The sequence below is a fragment of the Lynx rufus genome, unplaced genomic scaffold, assembly GCF_022079265.1.
Source record: "Lynx rufus isolate CCGP_SWC_20201006 ecotype Redwood Valley unplaced genomic scaffold, mLynRuf1.p SCAF_1, whole genome shotgun sequence".
Lineage (NCBI taxonomy): Eukaryota > Metazoa > Chordata > Mammalia > Carnivora > Felidae > Lynx > Lynx rufus.
Window position 1 is genome coordinate 18,964,778 of NW_025814823.1, and position 18,570 is coordinate 18,983,347.

General features: G+C 46.3%; 2 protein-coding genes across 2 annotated transcripts in view; one reads left to right on the forward strand and one right to left on the reverse strand.

The window, feature by feature from the left end:
- Positions 1-574: 574 nt before the first annotated feature.
- SLC25A15 (solute carrier family 25 member 15) lies at positions 575-14,548 on the forward strand. Its single transcript, XM_047074731.1, has 5 exons — positions 575-951; positions 5,812-5,949; positions 9,592-9,761; positions 10,646-10,804; positions 12,292-14,548. The coding sequence occupies exons 1-5, from the start codon at positions 575-577 to the stop codon at positions 12,414-12,416; spliced, it is 969 nt and encodes a 322-aa protein (XP_046930687.1). The 3' UTR covers positions 12,417-14,548.
- Positions 14,549-16,439: 1,891 nt separating this feature from the next.
- LOC124508377 (phosphatidylinositol 3,4,5-trisphosphate 3-phosphatase TPTE2-like) overlaps positions 16,440-18,570 on the reverse strand; it is a 91,074-nt gene continuing 88,943 nt past the window's right edge. Inside the window, exons 15-16 of the mRNA XM_047074741.1 lie at positions 18,455-18,525; positions 16,440-16,554 (exon numbers count right to left, since the gene is read on the reverse strand). Of these exons, the coding sequence (XP_046930697.1) occupies positions 16,440-16,554; positions 18,455-18,525 (186 nt within the window). The remainder of the gene's footprint in view (positions 16,555-18,454; positions 18,526-18,570) is intronic.

Genomic DNA, 18,570 nt, shown 5'->3' on the forward strand with positions numbered 1-18,570 from the left:
TTTCCAAAGTCTTACAGTATAAAAGTGCAAAAATATGTGATTTGTACTAAGCAGAGTCAAAGTTTAGCTCTTTAGCGATTGGCCAGACTCTTTGTCGTCTTTACCTATTGCTTCTTCCTCTGTTTTTCGGATAATCATCAGTACGGCTGGGCATTAGGCAAAGGGGAGTGATTAGCTCCTGCCAGACTTTCTTTCCCTTCCTTTTATATGGTTGCATGTACACAGAGACTAAGTGCTATTTATTAACCACTTGTGCAGCAGCCGTTACGTTAAGTCTTTTCATCCATTTTTATTTAATCCTCTTGCTGATTGAGGAACCAGGGCTCAGAATTGGTATTGCTTGTCTGGGATGTCACAGCAGAGCCAGGCCTCAAGCCCAGGTCCCTCTAACCCCACTGCTGACACCCGAGAACACACTCCACTCTTTTGCATCCTCTGGTTTTGACTGTTGAACACACATCAGTCTCCTACCGAGGGTGAGCTCTTTCAGGGCTGTAGCTGGGTGCCGGGCACATTGGGGACCCTGTGTTGTTTATTGGACTGGGCTCGAAGGTTTGGGGGAGGAAGAAGTCGAATGAACACAAGTGTAAGTAAGCCCTGGGGTAGGCTGCTCCCCTCTTGTTTCTGTGGGTATTTGAGGCTGCACTCTAACACACGTAGACTCGTGCTGGAGATTTCTGTCCTGGTTGTAGGGGGCACGGCATGTGTACTGACCGGGCAGCCCTTTGACACCGTGAAAGTGAAGATGCAGACGTTCCCCGACCTGTACAGGGGCCTCACCGACTGCTGCCTGAAAACCTACTCCCAAGTGGGCTTCCGCGGCTTCTACAAGGGGACCAGCCCAGCGCTGATTGCCAACATCGCCGAGAACTCTGTCCTCTTCATGTGCTACGGCTTCTGCCAACAGGTGGTGCGGAAAGTGGTTGGATTGGAAAAGCAGGCCAAGCTAAGGTGAGTCGTGGGCACTAATACCGGCTCAGTTTGTTTCAAAAGACAACATTGTTGGGGGCGCCCGTTGGCTCAGTCGGTTGAGTGTCCGACTTCGGCTCAGGTCATGATCTCACAGTTCGTGGGTTCAAGCCCCGCATCGGGCTCTGTGCTGACGGCTCGGAGCCCGGAGCCTGCTTCGGATTCTGTGTCTCCCTCTCTCCCTGCCCCTCCCCTGCTAATGCTCTGTCTCTTTCTCACTCTCTCAAAAATAAAATAAACATTAAAAAGAAATTTAAAAGACAACGTTGTTGTATAGTCAAGATTTTTGTGATACCTTATGGGAAGGATGTTTCCTTTTTTAAAATAACCCACTTTCTCTCTGGTTATGGAGTAATATGTTGTCATCCTATAAAACTTGCAAACCACGAATTCTGCAGGACGAGGATTGCCTGTAATGTACCATGGAGAAGGAGACACCCTTACGTATTGGTGTCCTTCACGAAGATGCTTTTCAGATGCTGCAGGTGGTACTACTTCTCTTGTGGGCACAGGTGCTGGACCAGAGCCACAGATGCAGCCTGGGAGCCACGTTTGGGATTCCACTTCATCGGCAAAATGCGGAGGATTGGAAGAAGCTGCCTGAGCCAGTCTGAGAGACCCTTGGAATTTTAGGAAGAGTCGGCAGCATCTCAGAAGATGGAGATGAACCTGTTTGGCCATGTCTGCCCCAAACGTCAGACTCTGCCATATGCTTGGCCGTCCCTTGGATATTTACGTACACAGCAACTAGGAAGAACTCGGGAAACACTGGGATGTGTAGCCATCCCTTTTCTGAACGTTGAATTTTTAAAAATCACTTAAATTGTATCAGCTGCATGGTTCTTACGGGTTGTATTGGTAGGAATTGGAAACCCTATTGCAACTCGGGTCCCACTTGACTAAAAGTAGGTCCCTTTTGTCCAGAAGTTCCCTGGAGGTGCCTAGTGGTCTTTAAGACGTGCCCTTTTGCAGGCGGGAATTTTGTCTTGATGGATGGAACTTGTTTTTTAAGGGGACTGGATGAAATCACCCAGGGAGATAGCTTCTGTAGGGGCTGCACACCGATTCTAGGACCTTCCAGCACAGGAGGGGTCAGGAAAAAGAGATGAAGTAAAGAAATACGCAAGAAACAAACGAGGAGAAGGTGGGATCTCATGATAGAGACTGATGGGAAGAACACTGTAGTGAGTGTCGCCCTCCCTGCTCAAGGGGGGAGACTTTCTACATGAGGAGACCTGGGGTTTAGGTCCCCTGCAGCATCCCCAGAGGAGAACACCTTGCAGAGAAGACAGCAGCCACATGAGGTCCTGGAGGAAGTCCTGCAACAAAGAAGCCGGCCTATTTCACTTGGCCTAACCCAGCACCCTCCTCTTTTTTTGGTCGTGGCGTGGGAAAGGGCTGCTTTTTCATCATTCAGAACAGTGTGTAGTTATTGCCTGTTGGGAAAACGCTACCTTAGATGCTACCTTAGAGTTGACAGAGCTATGACTCCCACGGCTATCGTGGTTTTTTGGTTCGTTTTTGTTTTTCTTGTGTTTTTTGTTTTTGTTTTTAGCCCTCACTGATGTCCTGCGAGTGCAGCAAAGCCGGTGGATGGTGTTAATTGTGTTACAGATGGGGGGAATTTCATGCAGATCCTGACAGGCTTAGGATCATATTATCTGAGCTCATAACAGAGAGCAGGACTCAAACCCATGCCTTCTGGGCCCCCATCTGGTGTTCTTTCCCTAAGACCAGAGTCGGGGCTCTGGACCGTGGGTCAGGTCTAGAGAAAAGATAAATCAGCAGAAGCAGTAAAAGGAAAGCACTGCTTGGAAGAAACTACTGTGAATTTCAGCAAATTCGTAAATATTTGTCCGCCCATGGTTTAAATTCCACCCTGAGTCATGTTCTCCTTTGACCTTTGGCCGCGTGGGGTCTAAACACAGCAGGCGTGTCCAGGTACTTGTTTGTTGAAGGGGTGACAAACAGCGGATTCTTACAAAACCCCATCCTAGGCCTACTGAAGCTTCAGTTCCAGTTCTGAACGCCTTTACGGCAGGTGCAGCCTTGGGCCGGCCTACCTTATTTAGTGCCCTGGAAGATGAGACTATTTATCGGAGAGCCAAAGTCTACTGCACACCTGATCTGCCTTGTTGTTGCGCTGGAACAGCATGCTCGGTATTCCTTCAGGTGGCTGAGCCATTATTGTGTCTTAGATTGATAGATATCCCCATTTATTGATGCCGCCCCTGTTCCGGCAAACTTGGCAACTCTGGTTAATGACCCTAATTGACTGTCGCCTGTCGCGAGTTGACAGTCCCTGAGGGAGACCAGGTATGGGTCTGCAGGCTGGCTGAAAGACCACAGAAACCCCCTGAAGCTTTGGCGTTGACAACCAGCTAAGCAGGAGTGAAAGGCAGGGAAGGAACAGCGTGAGTGGTGTTGGGCACTTTCCACACACTAGAAGCTGAGAGCAAGGATAGTCGTGTGTCTGGCTCTCACCAGGTGATGGGCTGATGTTTAATTCTCCGAAATGAAGAGCAAGTCTCTACTCAAAGCAGCGTCTTGCTCCTGGAAGAAGCCTCCCTCCAGGCCAGCTATTCTGAGACCTGGGTGTGCAGCCGACCGGCTGGACCCGGGGCACCCTCCTCCTGTCTGCCCGCAGCACCGAGGCCAGGTCACCTGGGGATAGGAGAGGGGGCTGAGATTGGAGGAAGCCCTTGATTTTATACTAGCGTCTGACGTCAGTTTATGTAACTGTTGGACATAACTTGAGGATGAGTGAACATGTTAGGTCTATTAGGCTCTTGCTCATGGTTTGGAGGAAAATTGTTGGGATCTCTACCCAGGGCAGTCACCTGGGGGGCTTACCCCCCAGGGGGGTGTCATCCCAGTTGTCCAGTGACAGTGGTATGCTGGCATTTAACGGGGGAGTGTCAGGGAGCCCACTGTCCTGCTGTGAGCCTCTTGCTGCTTCCTTGCCCAACCCCATGGGCCAGCTGAGCTCCTGTGGCAGAACACTGCCCGGGTTGGAAAGGGTCTTATTTTCTGGCCCCCATGAACACTCACAGATTTCTCAGGCTTTTCCCCATATTTTTGGACTCATCGGACCTCAGTTTCACAGCCCTGCTGGTGACTGTGGCACCAAACCCTTTTGAGGTGAGGTGAATACTTCCGGTTTCTGTGCGTTCCTCCATTTAGATTTCCGACTTAGCCTTTTTGCCTCCAACTGTCGAGTTTGCTGACTGGCACTGGCTTCACCCCCTCCTTCAGTACTATTGCAGCCTCCTGGTGCCCTCTGTTGCTGAGGTCAGGAGGTCAGCGGAACTGGGAAGACACTTTGCAATGAGCAGCTTTATGGTTAAAAATTCATCCCGGGCTTTCATCTGGGCAGTTACGTTACATATCTGGTTGCTCCAGGTTGGATTTTTGGGCATGTGGGGATAGCCTTGGAACCTCGTTTTATAAAGCTTAGTGGCAGATACTCGGAAGTATTAGTAACGGGTGCCTTTGGGGTGGTGGTGGGAGTATGGGTGATGTTTTTCCTCTCTCCTCCCCCCCCCCTTCCTCCCCTTTTGATTTTGTTTTATGTGGCATTGTGTCTTACTTCTGGATGCTGTAACAAAATACCATCAACTGGGTGGTTTATTTTTTTTATACATATATATAATTTATCATCAAATTGGTTTCCATACAACACCCAGTGCTCATCCCAACAGGTGCCCTCCTCAATGCCCATCATCCACTTTTCCCTCTCCCCCACCCCCCATCAACCCTCAGTTTGTTCTCAGTATTTAAGAGTCTCTTATGGTTTGCCTCCTTCCCTCTCTGTAACTTTCCCCGCCCCCCCCATATCCTCCCCCCTGGTCTTCTGTTAAGTTTCTCAGGATCCACATATGAGTGAAAACATGGTTATCTTTTTCTGCCTGACTTATTTCACTTAGCATTACACTCTCCAGTTCCATCCACGTTGCTGCAAATGGCCAGATTTCATTCTTTCTCGTTGTCAAGTAGTATTCCATTATGTATATAAACCACATCTTCTTTATCCATTCATCAGTTGATGGACATTTAGGCTCTTTCCATAATTTGGCTATTGTTGAAAGTGCTGCTATAAACATTGGGGTACAAGTGCCCCTGTGCATCAGCACTCCTGCATCCCTTGGGTAAATTCCTAGCAGTGCTACTGCTGGGTCATAGGGTAGATCTAATTTTAAGTTTTTGAGGAACCTCCACACTGTTTTCCAGAGTGGCTGCAAACTGGGTGGTTTAAACCTTTGTTTCTCACAGTTCTGGAGACTGGAAAGCCCAAGGTCATAGTGCTGGTTGATTCGGTATCTGGTAAGGGTCCACTTCCTGGTTTGTAGAGGGACACCTTCTTGCTGTGTCCTCAGTGGGTGGAGAGAGAGCTAGGTGGTCCCTTATAAGGACACTAATTCCATCCTGGGGGTTCTACCCTTGCGATTTCCTCTCCGTCTAATTACCTCCCAAAGTCCCTCCGGAAATACCAGCATATTTGGGATTAAGGCTTCAGCATAGAAATTTGGGGGTGGGGGATACATTCGGTGCATAGCACTATGACTGATGAAAGGAGCATGGGTTTTGCAGTCAGGCAGACCTGCGTTTGAATCCTAGTATTGCTAACTTGGTAGTAGCATGCGTTCTACGTATTCTGTGTGTTGTGTTGCCACATGACAGTTGGGGTGTTGCTGTCAGCCTCCCAGGGTTGTGAGACCCTTAGATGAAACACCACGTGCAGGTTCCCAAGTGTTCCTCTCTTTGATGGTGGCTGTCCCTCACTGCCCGAGAGCTCTGCATGGTGAATGCTGAATGAATGAATAACTGCTTGTCTCCTTCCAGTGATCTGCAGAACGCGGCCGCTGGTTCCTTCGCCTCTGCCTTTGCTGCTCTCGTGCTTTGCCCCACTGAACTCGTGAAGTGCCGACTACAGACCATGCATGAAATGGAGTCGTCAGGAAAGATAGCCAGAAGCCATAAGTAAGCACTGCTTGGGCACAAGTGTTGGGTCTCTGTTGCCTTGCTGCAGGATTTGTATATTTTATATTGTACTCAAACTAAGTGAGAGAAATGGATTTATCTACTCCAAAATACTGTTTTCAGAACTCTTTCCCCTGCCAGAGGGTAACTTTCTGGACGGACTGCCTGTGATGGCTGCACCCACCCCCGCCCCCACATCAGAGCAGTCAGCAGATATTTAATAGCTGGGAAGTAAGCCAGGAGCTAATACTGCTCTTGGCGTGTTGAGTGCATGAGGCATGATCCTCAGCTGTGTAGGAGGCACATAGCAGACAGCTTTGGAACGTGTCTGAGAGCTGAGCCTTCATAAGTATCAGTTTGGGCTCTGAGATGAATATTTGATGGCCATTCCCAGGTCTCACATGGGTGATCACCCCACATGCCAGGGTAACTTCCTTACTTCCCTCTCTGATCCTTCCCATGTACCCACAGAGGGCCCATGTTCTAAAAAAAAAAAAACTCCTCAGAGCCCTTGTGAGCTACTCTGTGACCATCAACCCACTCTCCTCATCAGTCTTTTTTTTTTTTTTTTAATAAATATTGCCTTATTTATTTATTTATTTATTTGAGAGAGAGAGAGAGAGAATATATCCCAAGCAGGATCCACACTCAGCACTGAGCCTGACACGGGGCTCAATCCCATGACCTGAGCCAAAATCAAGAGTCTGACACTCAACCAAGTGAGCTACCCAGGTGCCCTTCCCCCTCAGTCTTTTAATGAGACCATATATTCATTTATTGAACATAGTATTCTATACATCTATTAGGCCACATTAGTTAATCATGTTTAAGTCTTCTTTATCTTTTTTCTATAAGCAAATTCTTCCAAAAATTTAAAAAATTTTAATTTTAGTTAACATACAGTGCAGTATTGGTTTCAGGAGTGGAATTAGGTGATTCATCACTGACCTATGATGCCCAGTGCTCATCCCAAGTGCCCTCCTTAATGCCCATCACCCATTTAGCCCATCCCCCCACCCATCTCCCTCTGTCAACCCGTAGGTTGTTCTCTGTCATTGTCTCTTGTTTGTTTCCCTCCCTTCTCTTCCCCTGCCTTTCCCACATGTTCATCTGTGTTGTTTCTTAAATTCCACATATGAGTGAAATAATATAGTATTTGTCTTTCTCTGGCTTATTTTGCTTAGCATAATACCTTCTAGCTCCATCCACATCATTGCAAATGGCAATGTGTATATATTTACACACATGCTACATCTTTATCCATCAGTCAGTGGACACTTGGGCTCTCTCCATAGTTTGGCTATTGTTCATTATGCTGTTATAAACATTGGGGTACATGTACCCTTTGAATCTTTTTTTTATCCTTTTCCCCTTCAGTCTTTAAAATAGATTCTAGTTACCTCATGAGAGTGTGTCATATACAGTATGATTTATTTGGATTCTAAAGCAATTTATTGTCTTTGTTAATCTCAACACTTGTTTATTTATCTTAACATCTGGCTGACCAAAGTTCTCGTCAGTGTGGTTTACTCAAAGTCTGTAAATCTGCTGGGAAAAAAACAGATAAATCAGCCATTTACAGAGTTAGTCTCCTCCTAGTGAGGATGGTGTTTGTATAACAGAGCTCTATATCCTGTACCCTTGAGATTCATTACAGCCAGTTTGAATCTAGTCCTAGCTTAGGGGTCCAAAAATGTAAGTCTTTAAAACTCTTTATTGAACTATAATACATATGCAGAAATCATAAGTGTGGGGTTCTATAGTCCTAAAACAAACATAGTTGAAACCAGGGCCCAGATCAAGAGGTAGAACATTAACAACACCCAGAAAGTTGCTCTCATGCCCCTTAGTAAAGGTACTTTTAATAAAGTAAATTTTGGGGCCAAAGACTTAGGAAAATGGATACCTTGCACAAAAGTAAATATTGGTTGACTGTATTTTAGGTGTGGCAGTGCCCACGCAGGGGTATAGTAGCTTAGGGTTAAAACTTGGATTCAAAGGCACTGAGTTGAATTACTTTGTTACATTCCCATTGTAGAATGGGAGCTGAGTTGCAGGAAGGACCTGGCCAATAGGTGATGCCTGAGGAAGCCTTCTGAAGGGCCTTTTATTACCTTCGGTTTGATCCTCCACTGGTCCAAGCCAGGGTCACCTGCTGAGCTAAGTGAGAAGCGAGGGGTTCTCTACACTGCACTGAGCAGGTGTTTCTGGTACTGTTTTTCTGACGGGTAAAGCCTGCCATGGTGCCCACCGTCAGGAAGAGGGGTCTAGCAGAAAGTGTCCTGCATCCCGGCTGCTACAAGGCTCTGAGCAGCTTGAAATAAAAATTATTACATACCTACTTCTTGAAAAACTAAATTCTTGGTGCTTCTTGCCCTACAGGAATTTTTTTGAGAGAGAGGGCACAAGCAGGGAGGGGCAGAGGGAGGAGACAGAGGATCCAAAGCGGGCTCTCTGAGGACAGCAGAGAGCTTGATGTGGGGCTCAAACTCACCAACCGTGAGATCATGACCTGAGGCAAAGTCAGACTGAGCCACCCAGGTGCCCCACCCTCCAGGTATTTCTAAGAATTTCCTTTGTCTTGCCTTCAAGTAACATTTACTCCGTTGTTCATTTCCCTGTACTAGCACAGAGGAAAACAAACCTGAAGCACCTGAACCAAATGCCTCAGTACACATCAGTTCAAAACAAAGGTTGGGGAGGGTAGGACTGGTGGGAGGTAGGGGCCTGGGCAAATACAACACCATTTTATTTTTGCTGAGTTTGTACAGCTCCTTATTGTAATTTCACTCATTTGCTGTTGGAAAAAGATGGGTATTGGCTCTCTTACATCTTTGATAACGACCTCTAGAATGTATGAATGCACTTTTTATTTTCAAATGAAGAACTAAGGAATTTGTTGAGGGCCAGAGGATGCAAGCCATAAAAAAAAAAAAAAAAAAGCTTATCTGGCTTTCACAAACCTCTCTTTCTCTGCTTGCCAAACGGGGTTGGATTTTATTTGCACATCTTCGGAGGGTCCTTTACACGGGGCGGGGGTGGGGGGAGCTGTGGGGCAGATTCCTGAAGAGCCCCTCCAGAGAGGGGTCCTTGGGTGGGAGGGGTGGGAGTGATGCCCGGTGCTGTCTGCGTCTTTCCCTTCTGCTTCGTGTGTGCTACAAAAGTCATTGCATGTGATGTGAGCCCAGCAGTTAGCCAAAAGGAACTCTGTGAGCTCCCTTTGCCATGTCCGTTCTGGTCCGGGTCCATCGCTTGTTTTGTCCACGGCCAGAGCACCTGATTTTCCAAAACTCCAGGGAGCTCCTTTTCCATGAGTACTCTCAGGCCCTCCTTTGCTGAGTAGGCTCGATCCCCAGCCCACTTGGGATGTGTGAACACCATGCTTCCATGTGAGACGGGGTTCTGGCAGTCTGTTGAAATCTTGGCGGGGGGGGGTGCGGCAGGCACACCCAGCTTTGTACAAATGCACTTTAATGAAATGTCTTTGTCATCGGATAGTTTATGAGAACACTGGTCCTAAAAATAACTGCGCTTCTCTGAGATTTCCTCTCAGTAGAAGCCTTCTGTTCTCAGAATCCGGGTCCCTTGGTTTCTAGAATCAGCCGCTGCCTGCCCTAAGTGCGGCTCACTGTCTCCTCACAGCACAGTCTGGTCCGTGGTGAAGAGCGTCCTCAGGAAGGACGGCCCCTTGGGCTTCTACCACGGCCTCTCCAGCACTTTACTCCGAGAGGTGCCAGGCTATTTCTTCTTCTTCGGCGGCTACGAACTGAGCAGGTCGTTTTTTGCATCAGGAAGATCGAAGGATGAACTAGGTAGGTGTGCCCATGTTGACCCAGTCGGCTGGGATGGGCTGCGCCCCAGAGTGGCGTGGTGGCCAGGTGTGCTGTGGGAGTCTGACGGCGTTTCTGGAGGCCGGCAGGGAACTTGGCACCTTCCTGTCAGTGTGGTAATGTCCCCGGGATGGGGATGAAGCCGTGCATCCCAAACTTCTTTACTGGAATAACATGTGTTAGGGGAGAATATCAAAATTACCTTCCCTGTGGGAAATCTCCAATAAATGGGTGAATGGCCCATAAAGGATTTTGCAGTAAGCTTAAAACTTGGTAATAAATCTCAAGAGTGTTTCCAGAGCGCTGAAAAGTGTAGTCCTTTCTAGATAATCCTACTGAGCTGCTTGACTCATGACAAACCATGGCCACGTTTGGCTCCCATGAATGATTCCTTTTTTTTTTTCCTCAAACACCTCCCTTCAGTGTTTTGGACTCACTCTGGGGTTCGGCAGCTCCCAGGCTTAACCGTTGTGCTTAATAAGACAATTTGGGTTTTCATGGTAAAGGAAGAATCAGGGCCGTGAGGCATTAAAATATCGAAACACTTGAGAGTGAGAGAGGTGAAGAGATCGTGGCCTGTGTCTCAGTGGCCACCGTTCTCATTCCTCCCGGCGGGGCGTGCTGCTTCTGTGTGGGCCGGCCCCCTGGAAGACAGGCCATAGGGATCAGCACGGACCTGGCACGATGAGGGGCCGACCCCGAGTGCCACAAGGGACCTTGTGCCCGCAGAGCTTTGGCCGCTCCTTCTGAGGACTGTGCTCTGCGCATTAGCAATTTTATTTGCACCTGCCTGCAGCCGCTGCTACGCTGACCTGTGGAAATGCTGTTCTTGAGGCAAAACGCTGTTTGCTGATTTCCTCGCCTAGGCCCTGTCCCTCTGATGTTAAGCGGTGGAGTTGGTGGAATCTGCCTCTGGCTGGCCGTGTACCCAGTGGATTGCGTCAAATCCAGAATCCAAGTCCTTTCCATGTCTGGAAAACAGGCAGGATTTGTCGGAACCTTGATAAGCATCGTGAAAAATGAAGGTGAGTCCGCTCGTTGCAGAAACAGAGTAGGTGTGTCCAGTGTGGTCGTTTCTCCGCCAACCTTCCCGAGGTCGATCAGGGAGTGTGGTTGCGCTCTCCCCCTGGTGCTGTTTTCACACCCTTTCTTTAGACCCCTTTCATCCTCAGCCATGTTTGAAGTTGTTCTTCTTCACTTCGGGGCCAGGAGTCTTTGTTCTAAGTCACCCGGAGGGAATTTTTAAAATACATCTGTGTCCAAGGGGATGAACGTTTTGAAGCCGCACCATTTGTTTTACATAATACAGATGGGATCAGAAACGACCTCTGACAGAGACACTGAGGGATTTAAAGGAACGCGCAACAAATTCTTAATGCTAAGTCCTCCTGAAGGCAACTTGCTATTCATTTTGAGAGTTATACAGGAATATAAAGACTCTCCAGGTGCTGTTTGTATGAAGCCAGTTTGATGCCACTAGTGAGTCAAGACCTGTTCTTCTTGCATCCACTACACAACTTGGGATGTGAACTTCTCTGTCTTGATTAAAAAAAAATTTTTTTTAAAATGTTTGTTTATTTTTGACAGAGCACATGCAGGGGAGGGGCAGAGAGAGTGGGAGACACAGAATCTGAAGCGGGCTCTGAGCTGTCAGCACAGAGCCCGACGCGGGGCTCGAACTCACGAACCATGAGGTCATGACCCGAGCTGAAGTCAGACGATTAACAGACTGAGCCACCCAGGCGGCCCTTCATTTCTTTTCTTTAATGTTTATTTTGGGGGGTGGGGGGACAGGGGAGGAAGGAGAGAATGAGAACATGAGTGGGGGAGGGGCAGAGAGAGAGAATCCCAAGCAGGCTCTAAACTGTCAGCTCAGAGCCAGACGCAGGGCTCAGTTCCACAAATGATGGGATCATGACCTCAGCCAAAACTGAGTTGGACGCTTAACCGACTGAGCCACCCAGGTGCCCTTCTGTCTTGATTTTGAGCGAAAGCACAGTTACGGTGTGTGGCAACAGTTTGGTTCATGTCCCAAAGCTGCAGAACACTTGATAGTTTCACAGAGTCCTCCCACCTCCCTTACCCACCTGGATCTGCATAGCCACCTTGGGCAGTGCCAGCAGTCGACACGGGACTCGGACTTAAGCGCCCGTGCTCTTTGCCCGATGCCTCATGGTCCTTGCCCTTCCAGGGTCGCCGCAAAGCCGCTGCCCCCCCCGGGGGCCCTGGGCTGCCAGGTGAGGCCTCCGCTCCGCCTGATCCATTTCCTGGGGATGAACCAGGCATGAGATTAGTGTGTGTTACCTGAGCATCCGCCAGCTTTGCTGGGAGGCCTGACGCTTGTCCTTGTTTCCATGAGTCCGTTTCGTTCCTGTTAGTCCAGGGAAACCTGGAAGGAAGTTCTTCCATCACCTGCCGCTTTGTAGCGCGTTGTCTGGATTTGTAGGTACACAGCCCTGTGCTCTGCAGTTTCACGTGATGTCTCAGACTTGGGTCACTTTTTGTCTTCTAGGAATAACGGCCGTATATTCTGGACTGAAACCTACTATGATTCGAGCATTCCCTGCCAATGGGGCGCTATTTTTGGCCTACGAGTACAGCAGGAAGTTGATGATGAGCCAGTTTGAAGCATACTGAAGTGTCCTGGTGAACCTAGATCCAAGTATCGGCGTTTGAGGACGACAGTTCATCTCAGGGTTTCGTGGAGTACAAGACCAATGTAGAATTACTTTGGTTTCATAAGAATTTTATTTTTTGGTCTTCCCTTATCCTACCCTAAATCTTAAACTTTATGGAAGAGCCTCTATTTTATATCCTATAATTTTTGCCTGTAATCAAATAGAAAAGTTGCTGCTCTTGTCCTCGGTGGGGCATTGAGGGTGAGCCGCTGGCCCCTATGTCCAATCTGAAAGGCTAAATATAGTTCTGTCAGGGCTTTTGCATAAACCTGTATGTGTCCATGCAGTTTGGATGGTTGCATGTTGTTAAAAAAGCAAGGCTGGTTCCATGTTTAGTCTCAGATCTCACCAGAAAAACCCAGAGGTAACCATGTTCATGAAATGGCTATAAACGCATACTTGACTCATTGTAGATGTAGGGTCTCTTTTAAAATCTGCTTAGCACATGCACTACACTAAGCGGCTAAAATTTTAAAAAGTTTTCCTGTGGTGCTTGAAAACTAAAATATCAATCTAGAACTGGTAGAGGAGAGCACACTTGCATACTGGAGTGGCTTCCGTGTTACTGATACAAATTTAGAGTAAGCATCTTGGAATTTCCCAAGATGTTCTGTTAAAATAGTGCCATTCATTTTCTAGATGGGGCCACATTCTAGGTGGGATCTAGGCCAAGAGCAGCGTAGCCTTACCTGTGCCGACTTCCCTTCTCCCCTCCCAAAGAACTTCCCCTCCGCTGGGCTTTAGGTTGAGGAAGGGGCTGAGGGGAGGGGCTGTGCTGCTTTGCTTTGTGAAGACCAGTGACTGACAGCAGCCCTTAGCTTCTGTCTCTGGGTCCTGGACTGGGTAGGATTCCAGAGTATTCCTTTGGACCACCTATGGGCTGTTGATCCACTTTTGAACACTCACTTATTGCCTCCACCGATCAGAAACCCTTCCAGGGAGCAGAGTGCCAAAGCCAAGAGAAGCCCTTTTCCCTGGCTGGTGACTGAGTGATGGTGCTCGTGGGCAAAGCCCTCTCTCCGATGGAACTGGACACAACATAGTGCGTGTCCTCCACAGTGAGTGATGTCGGGGCTGGCCCTTTCTGAAGTATATCTTGGGATCCGTAACTGCTTGCCATGTTTCTTACGGAGTTGGAGCCTTTTACATTTGGTACCAGCGGTCAGTGGATCCTCATGATGATTATATATAGGGGGTGACTTTATAAAGCAAGGAAACAAGCCGAGTAATTAAGTTCTGCCATATGTATGCACTAACAACAACCACAGAAGCTCAGGTCACCTGGTCTAAGAGGATCCTTCTTGTCACCACTTAGGCAAGCCCCATCATTCCGTGCTGCTCCAAGACCAGCAAGGACTCTCTCGGTAACAAGTGTTTTTAAGCAGGCTGACCTGTGTCTGTCCCGTGTGCTTCTGTCATTGTTGGCACAATGAAAGCCTTGTGTGAAACCTCCGGTTCCTTAAGCTTTGTGTTCTGCAAAGCTTCTGACATGCCCAAAGCAGGAGGGTCAGGGAAGTGACATGCTGACCCATGGGGGCTGCTGTGGACATTTGGGGAGGGGTGCTCAGTGTTGTGCCTGATGGACTCTGGAGCAATGGCTGGTCAGCCACCTGCGTTTTCTTTGAAAGAGTCATTTTTCTACCTTTTCTCTCCATACCTTAAGTGGTCAGTAGCTACTGAGTGGTGCTTCATCTGAACAGGCCTGGACCGAAGCAAAATAGAAAATGGGGCTGGCTTCCAGCAGGAAGTGAGCTACCTGAGAATCCGTGAGCCCATCTGAGTTAGGCCTGTTGGCAGGGGACCTTCTCATACGTTGTCCTTTTAAGATTCAACTAAACATCTGCAATAGTAGCAGTCCGAGGCAAGGAAAAGAGTAAGGAATGAAACCTAAATCAGGGGAATTTTTTTTCCATTCTATTTGCTTAATTCATGGTTCAGTATTTGAATACAATTTGTACCATTTCAGATCTGTACTCCAAAAATAGTAAGTTGTGTGTTTAAAGCAATTCTGGTGTTCTATCATTAAATTATTTACCTAAAATTTGAGTACATGAGTTGTTTTAAGTATTTTACATGCTAAGAACCAACTGTCAGGACTGCTTAAAAGTATAGTAAGGTTTCAAGGTGGTGGCTTCATTGCAATGAGCATTTTTTTTTTTTTTTTTTTTTGGTCAGCATCATTCCTGATGTAAAATAATTTCACTGTAAGTAAATTGACAAAAATGTGTTCTTTATTACACTGCAGTTGTGAAACTTGGTCCGCTAGCATTAATCTCCCTCTGCCAGGTGGTACCTGTGATGTTTCTGATGGGGCAGGATGCTGTTCTATTTCTAAATAGTGAAACTTGCTATTCAGTTTTGGATAATTCTATTCTGGGTAGTAAATTCTATTTAAGAAAACTGGTATCGTTCTGATGTATTATGATGTAAGTTTTTCAAGTTGTTCAAAGGAAGTATTTACATTGGGTTCTAAGGTGGAAACCTCCCATAAAATCTCTTTATAGGAGCAAAAGCACGACAGTGTGGCACCTCATAAGGGCCAGGAATCTTGATGCACCTTGGAGGGTTAGAGAAGAGAAACCCCGGCTATGATATTTCAAAAAACAAGAGACTTAATGGAGGTTTCCTTCCTCCCTTCTTGCCAGTATTGAGAAGGGCTAGACCTTACTGCTCCTCACTGAGCCAGCTCGGTATTTTCCCACTGACCTAAGCCTGCCACCTGATCTGCCCGCTGTAGCTCACTGCTGCATGGGTTTTAAAGGATACAGTACAGGGGCATCTGAGTGGCTCAGCTGGTTAAGCATCTGACTTCAGCTCAGGTCATAACCTGGCCATTTGTGAGTTTGAGCCCTGTGCTGACATCTCAGAGCCTGGAGCCTGCTTCAGATTCTGTGTCTCCTTTCGCTGCCCCTCCCCCCTTGCACTGTCTGTCTCTCTCTCTCTCTCAAAATTAAACATTAAAAAAATTTAAAGGAAACAGTACCAGCTGTTCTGCTGCAACACATTCCTATCACAAATTACAGGAAGTAATGTAGTCCTAACACGCTGAGAACTTGAAAGACTTTTCCTCCAAAAGGAGCCTTCAGGTAGGTTGCACTGGCAGCTGGGACCCCTTGTGGGCTGACTGGAGGGAAAAAGTGAACCTTTCATGCCATGTTCATAAATAAGGACAGTCAAGGTACAATGACGGGGAAGGTACTTGGAATAAAATAGTAAGAGAAAACGATTCCCTGGGGACACAGGACTAACCGATATTTGCAATGCAAAGATGACCTTCCTTCACAGAGTTCCCTAAACTTAAGTGAACTTGGCTGTGAGCAGGGTTGGTGAAGAAGGAGGTGGACTTTAAAAGAATCTAGATTTCTCTAGGCAAACATTTCCTTTGACTTCACTCGTGAAGGTGCAAAAATAAATAGAATATTCAGTAACCGCTGCTTGTGTTTACCGAGATTCCTGTGCCCTCCCCGAAGTCTGCGTGTGTAATTAGCCCATGCACTGGTGGGTCTGCTTGTGTGCACAGTTTTCTGGGTTGAAAACAAGCAAGTCTTTGTGCCAATCTGATGTTTGTTAAGTAGTTTATAAATCAAGCAGAGGAAGAAAACAGAAGTGACCTTTCTGATCTGAAATTAAAATGTAAAACAAAGCAGGGAATACTTGTATTTTCAGATAAGTAAACTCAGATTATTGGGAGGAATCATAATTCTTAAATATTTTAAGGTTTGTTATTTAAAGGTTCTTCAAAGTGATAATTTGGAACATAGTACATAAGAATGTTAGTTCTCGCAAACATGACCTAACTCCTTCAGAAAGTAAGAAGCACCCTTGAGATTTTACTTTGTATGTATTTAATAGGTTTGGCAAAAACATATGTACATGAATGTAAATATAAGTATACCAGCAAGGAAGGAGGTTTAGAAGCTACAAATATGTGGCAGGGATTGTGAAGAACATGATTCTGTCCGAGAAAGGGAACTAGGCTTAATTAGGTACCAGCTACGACCTCATCAAAAAATACCTCGACTGCAAACTCTGGACGGTAAATTTTCCATGTTTTTGGTTTATGGGGATTATCCAATTCATTTCTTGAAAGATAAAGCCTAGAAAAGCAGAAACATCGTTGCAAGCACAGAAGGGTAAAAAAGGAGACCCACCTGCCATGGTTAGTCTCAGCCTCTGTCCGATCCCCTCTAGCCAGCTCCCCGCACCTCTCCACAGCCAACCAAATCTTAATCATCAGTAATTACACATCACCGATTCTTTTCACATTGCCTTTTATAGGATTAAGGACATTTGACATTAATAAATTGCCATGTGAAATCCTCCAGAGAGACTAGGTGTGTATTAAAACCAAGTAATAAAATACCGAGTCTTTTAAATGAGGACAGAGGCATTTTTGACCAGTTAACCACCTTGCAGCTAATAAAACAGCTATACCAAGCACTAGGGAAAATTAGATCACTTCTCTCCTCACTTTTATAGGTTTCTAACTCATTGCCTCTCTAGTATGATCAATGTGTTTTAAAGGAAAAAATTGTGCCCCATGGCAAGAACCACTTTGGAAGAGTAACACCCAATGAAGTTTCACCCAGATGTCGACTGAGGGGCTTGGCTCATGTTGGGAGTCAAAGTTTATTGTTTGTATACACCCAGGGAAAAATTGGTAAAAATTCCCCATCAAATCCAAAGTTCACTCTATCCATTAAATAGGTGCATCAGAAGGATGTAGACCAGATATTCAACTTACTGTTGCCTTTACTGGACTCGAGGTGTGAGAGGAAGTGGTCAGATTTGAAGAAAAGGGTGGGATTATATGTAATGGGAACTGTCGATTCATGCCACATACAGTCACAGCTACCTCAAAACTCCAGTTCTGGAATATTTTTCCCTTTTTGTATTGGATGATGATTACGGTATGGTGATAACAATCCACCTCAAATTTTCAGCACTGAAGAACAAATACTCCTTAAAGTACTAGAGGAATAGAATTCTAGAGAATGTCTAGACTCAGGAATGAGTTTCCAGACAAGTAGAAGTTTTCTTGGAATAATAATCCTCAGTTAATACTTTTTTAAAAAAACTTTCCTAGGTGCCTGGGTGGCTCAGCAGGTTAAGCCTCTGACTCTTGGTTTCGGCTCAGGTCATGATCTCCTGGGTCCTGGGTCAAGCCCCACTTTGGGGTCCGAGCTGACAGTGCGGATCCTGCTTGGGACTCTGTCTCCCTCTCTCTGTGCCCCTCCCCCACTCAATATACTTTTTAAAAAATAAGCTTAAAAATGATTTTCTAATAACTAAACTGGGAAAGGTTTTTTTTTTTCTTTTCTTTTCTTTTTGAGAGAGAGCATGAACAGGGGAGGGGCAGAGAGAGAATCCCAAGCAGACTCTGTGCTGTCAGCACAGAGCCCAATGCAGGGTTTGAACTCACAAATGTGAGATCATGACCTGAGCCAAAGTCGAGACTTGGAGCCACCCAGTCACGCCAAGAAAGTCATTTTTAAATGGGAGACTATTAAAGTGGTCTTCATTAATGCTTACTGTGTCTTCTAACTTCTGTCCTAGATCTAAGTGTGTCAATCACCTTTAAACTAGCTGCAGCTTCCCTAGAAGATGCCTTCCTTTGGGGCATAGAATTTAGTGGGTGGTCGGTCTAGGTAAATTAACACATTGGGAGGACCTCCCACAGGGTACTGAGCAGACTCCTACTAAACTTGCATGGGAGGGCTTTATTACCATACTCCAGATCTGATCAGAACATGTTTTAACTTCTGTGAAACAGTCCTAGGGCATGGACCTTGAGGATAATGCAACGGTAGTTTCCAAGAATAGCCATATATTTTACATAACCAGATTAAGAGGAGAAAGGCAGTGAAGAATTGGGGCATTTGAGGATTCTTGGTTTCTGGAAATTGAGCATATGGCAATCAGCAAAAGGTTTGCCATCGCACTTTACACAGACCTTGAAGATTAAGCTGTTTCTACTGGATTGTATCCGAGCCATACCTGTTATTTTGTATAAAAGATGTATGGAACCAGAAGAAAAATGGGCAGTTGTCATAGTATTTAGGAAGAACCTAAAATTAAAAAAAAAAGTTATTTTTCATAGTAAAATTGATACC

Bases quoted from the DNA above. Each gene is read 5' to 3' on its own strand.
- SLC25A15 (XM_047074731.1), top strand. From the start codon at position 575: ATGAACACAAGTGTAAGTAAGCCCTGGGGTAGGCTGCTCCCCTCTTGT. The intron at 952-5,811 runs GTGAGTCGTGGG...GTCTCCTTCCAG, and splicing joins GAAAAGCAGGCCAAGCTAAG to TGATCTGCAGAACGCGGCCG. The intron at 10,805-12,291 runs GTGAGTCCGCTC...TTTGTCTTCTAG, and splicing joins AAGCATCGTGAAAAATGAAG to GAATAACGGCCGTATATTCT.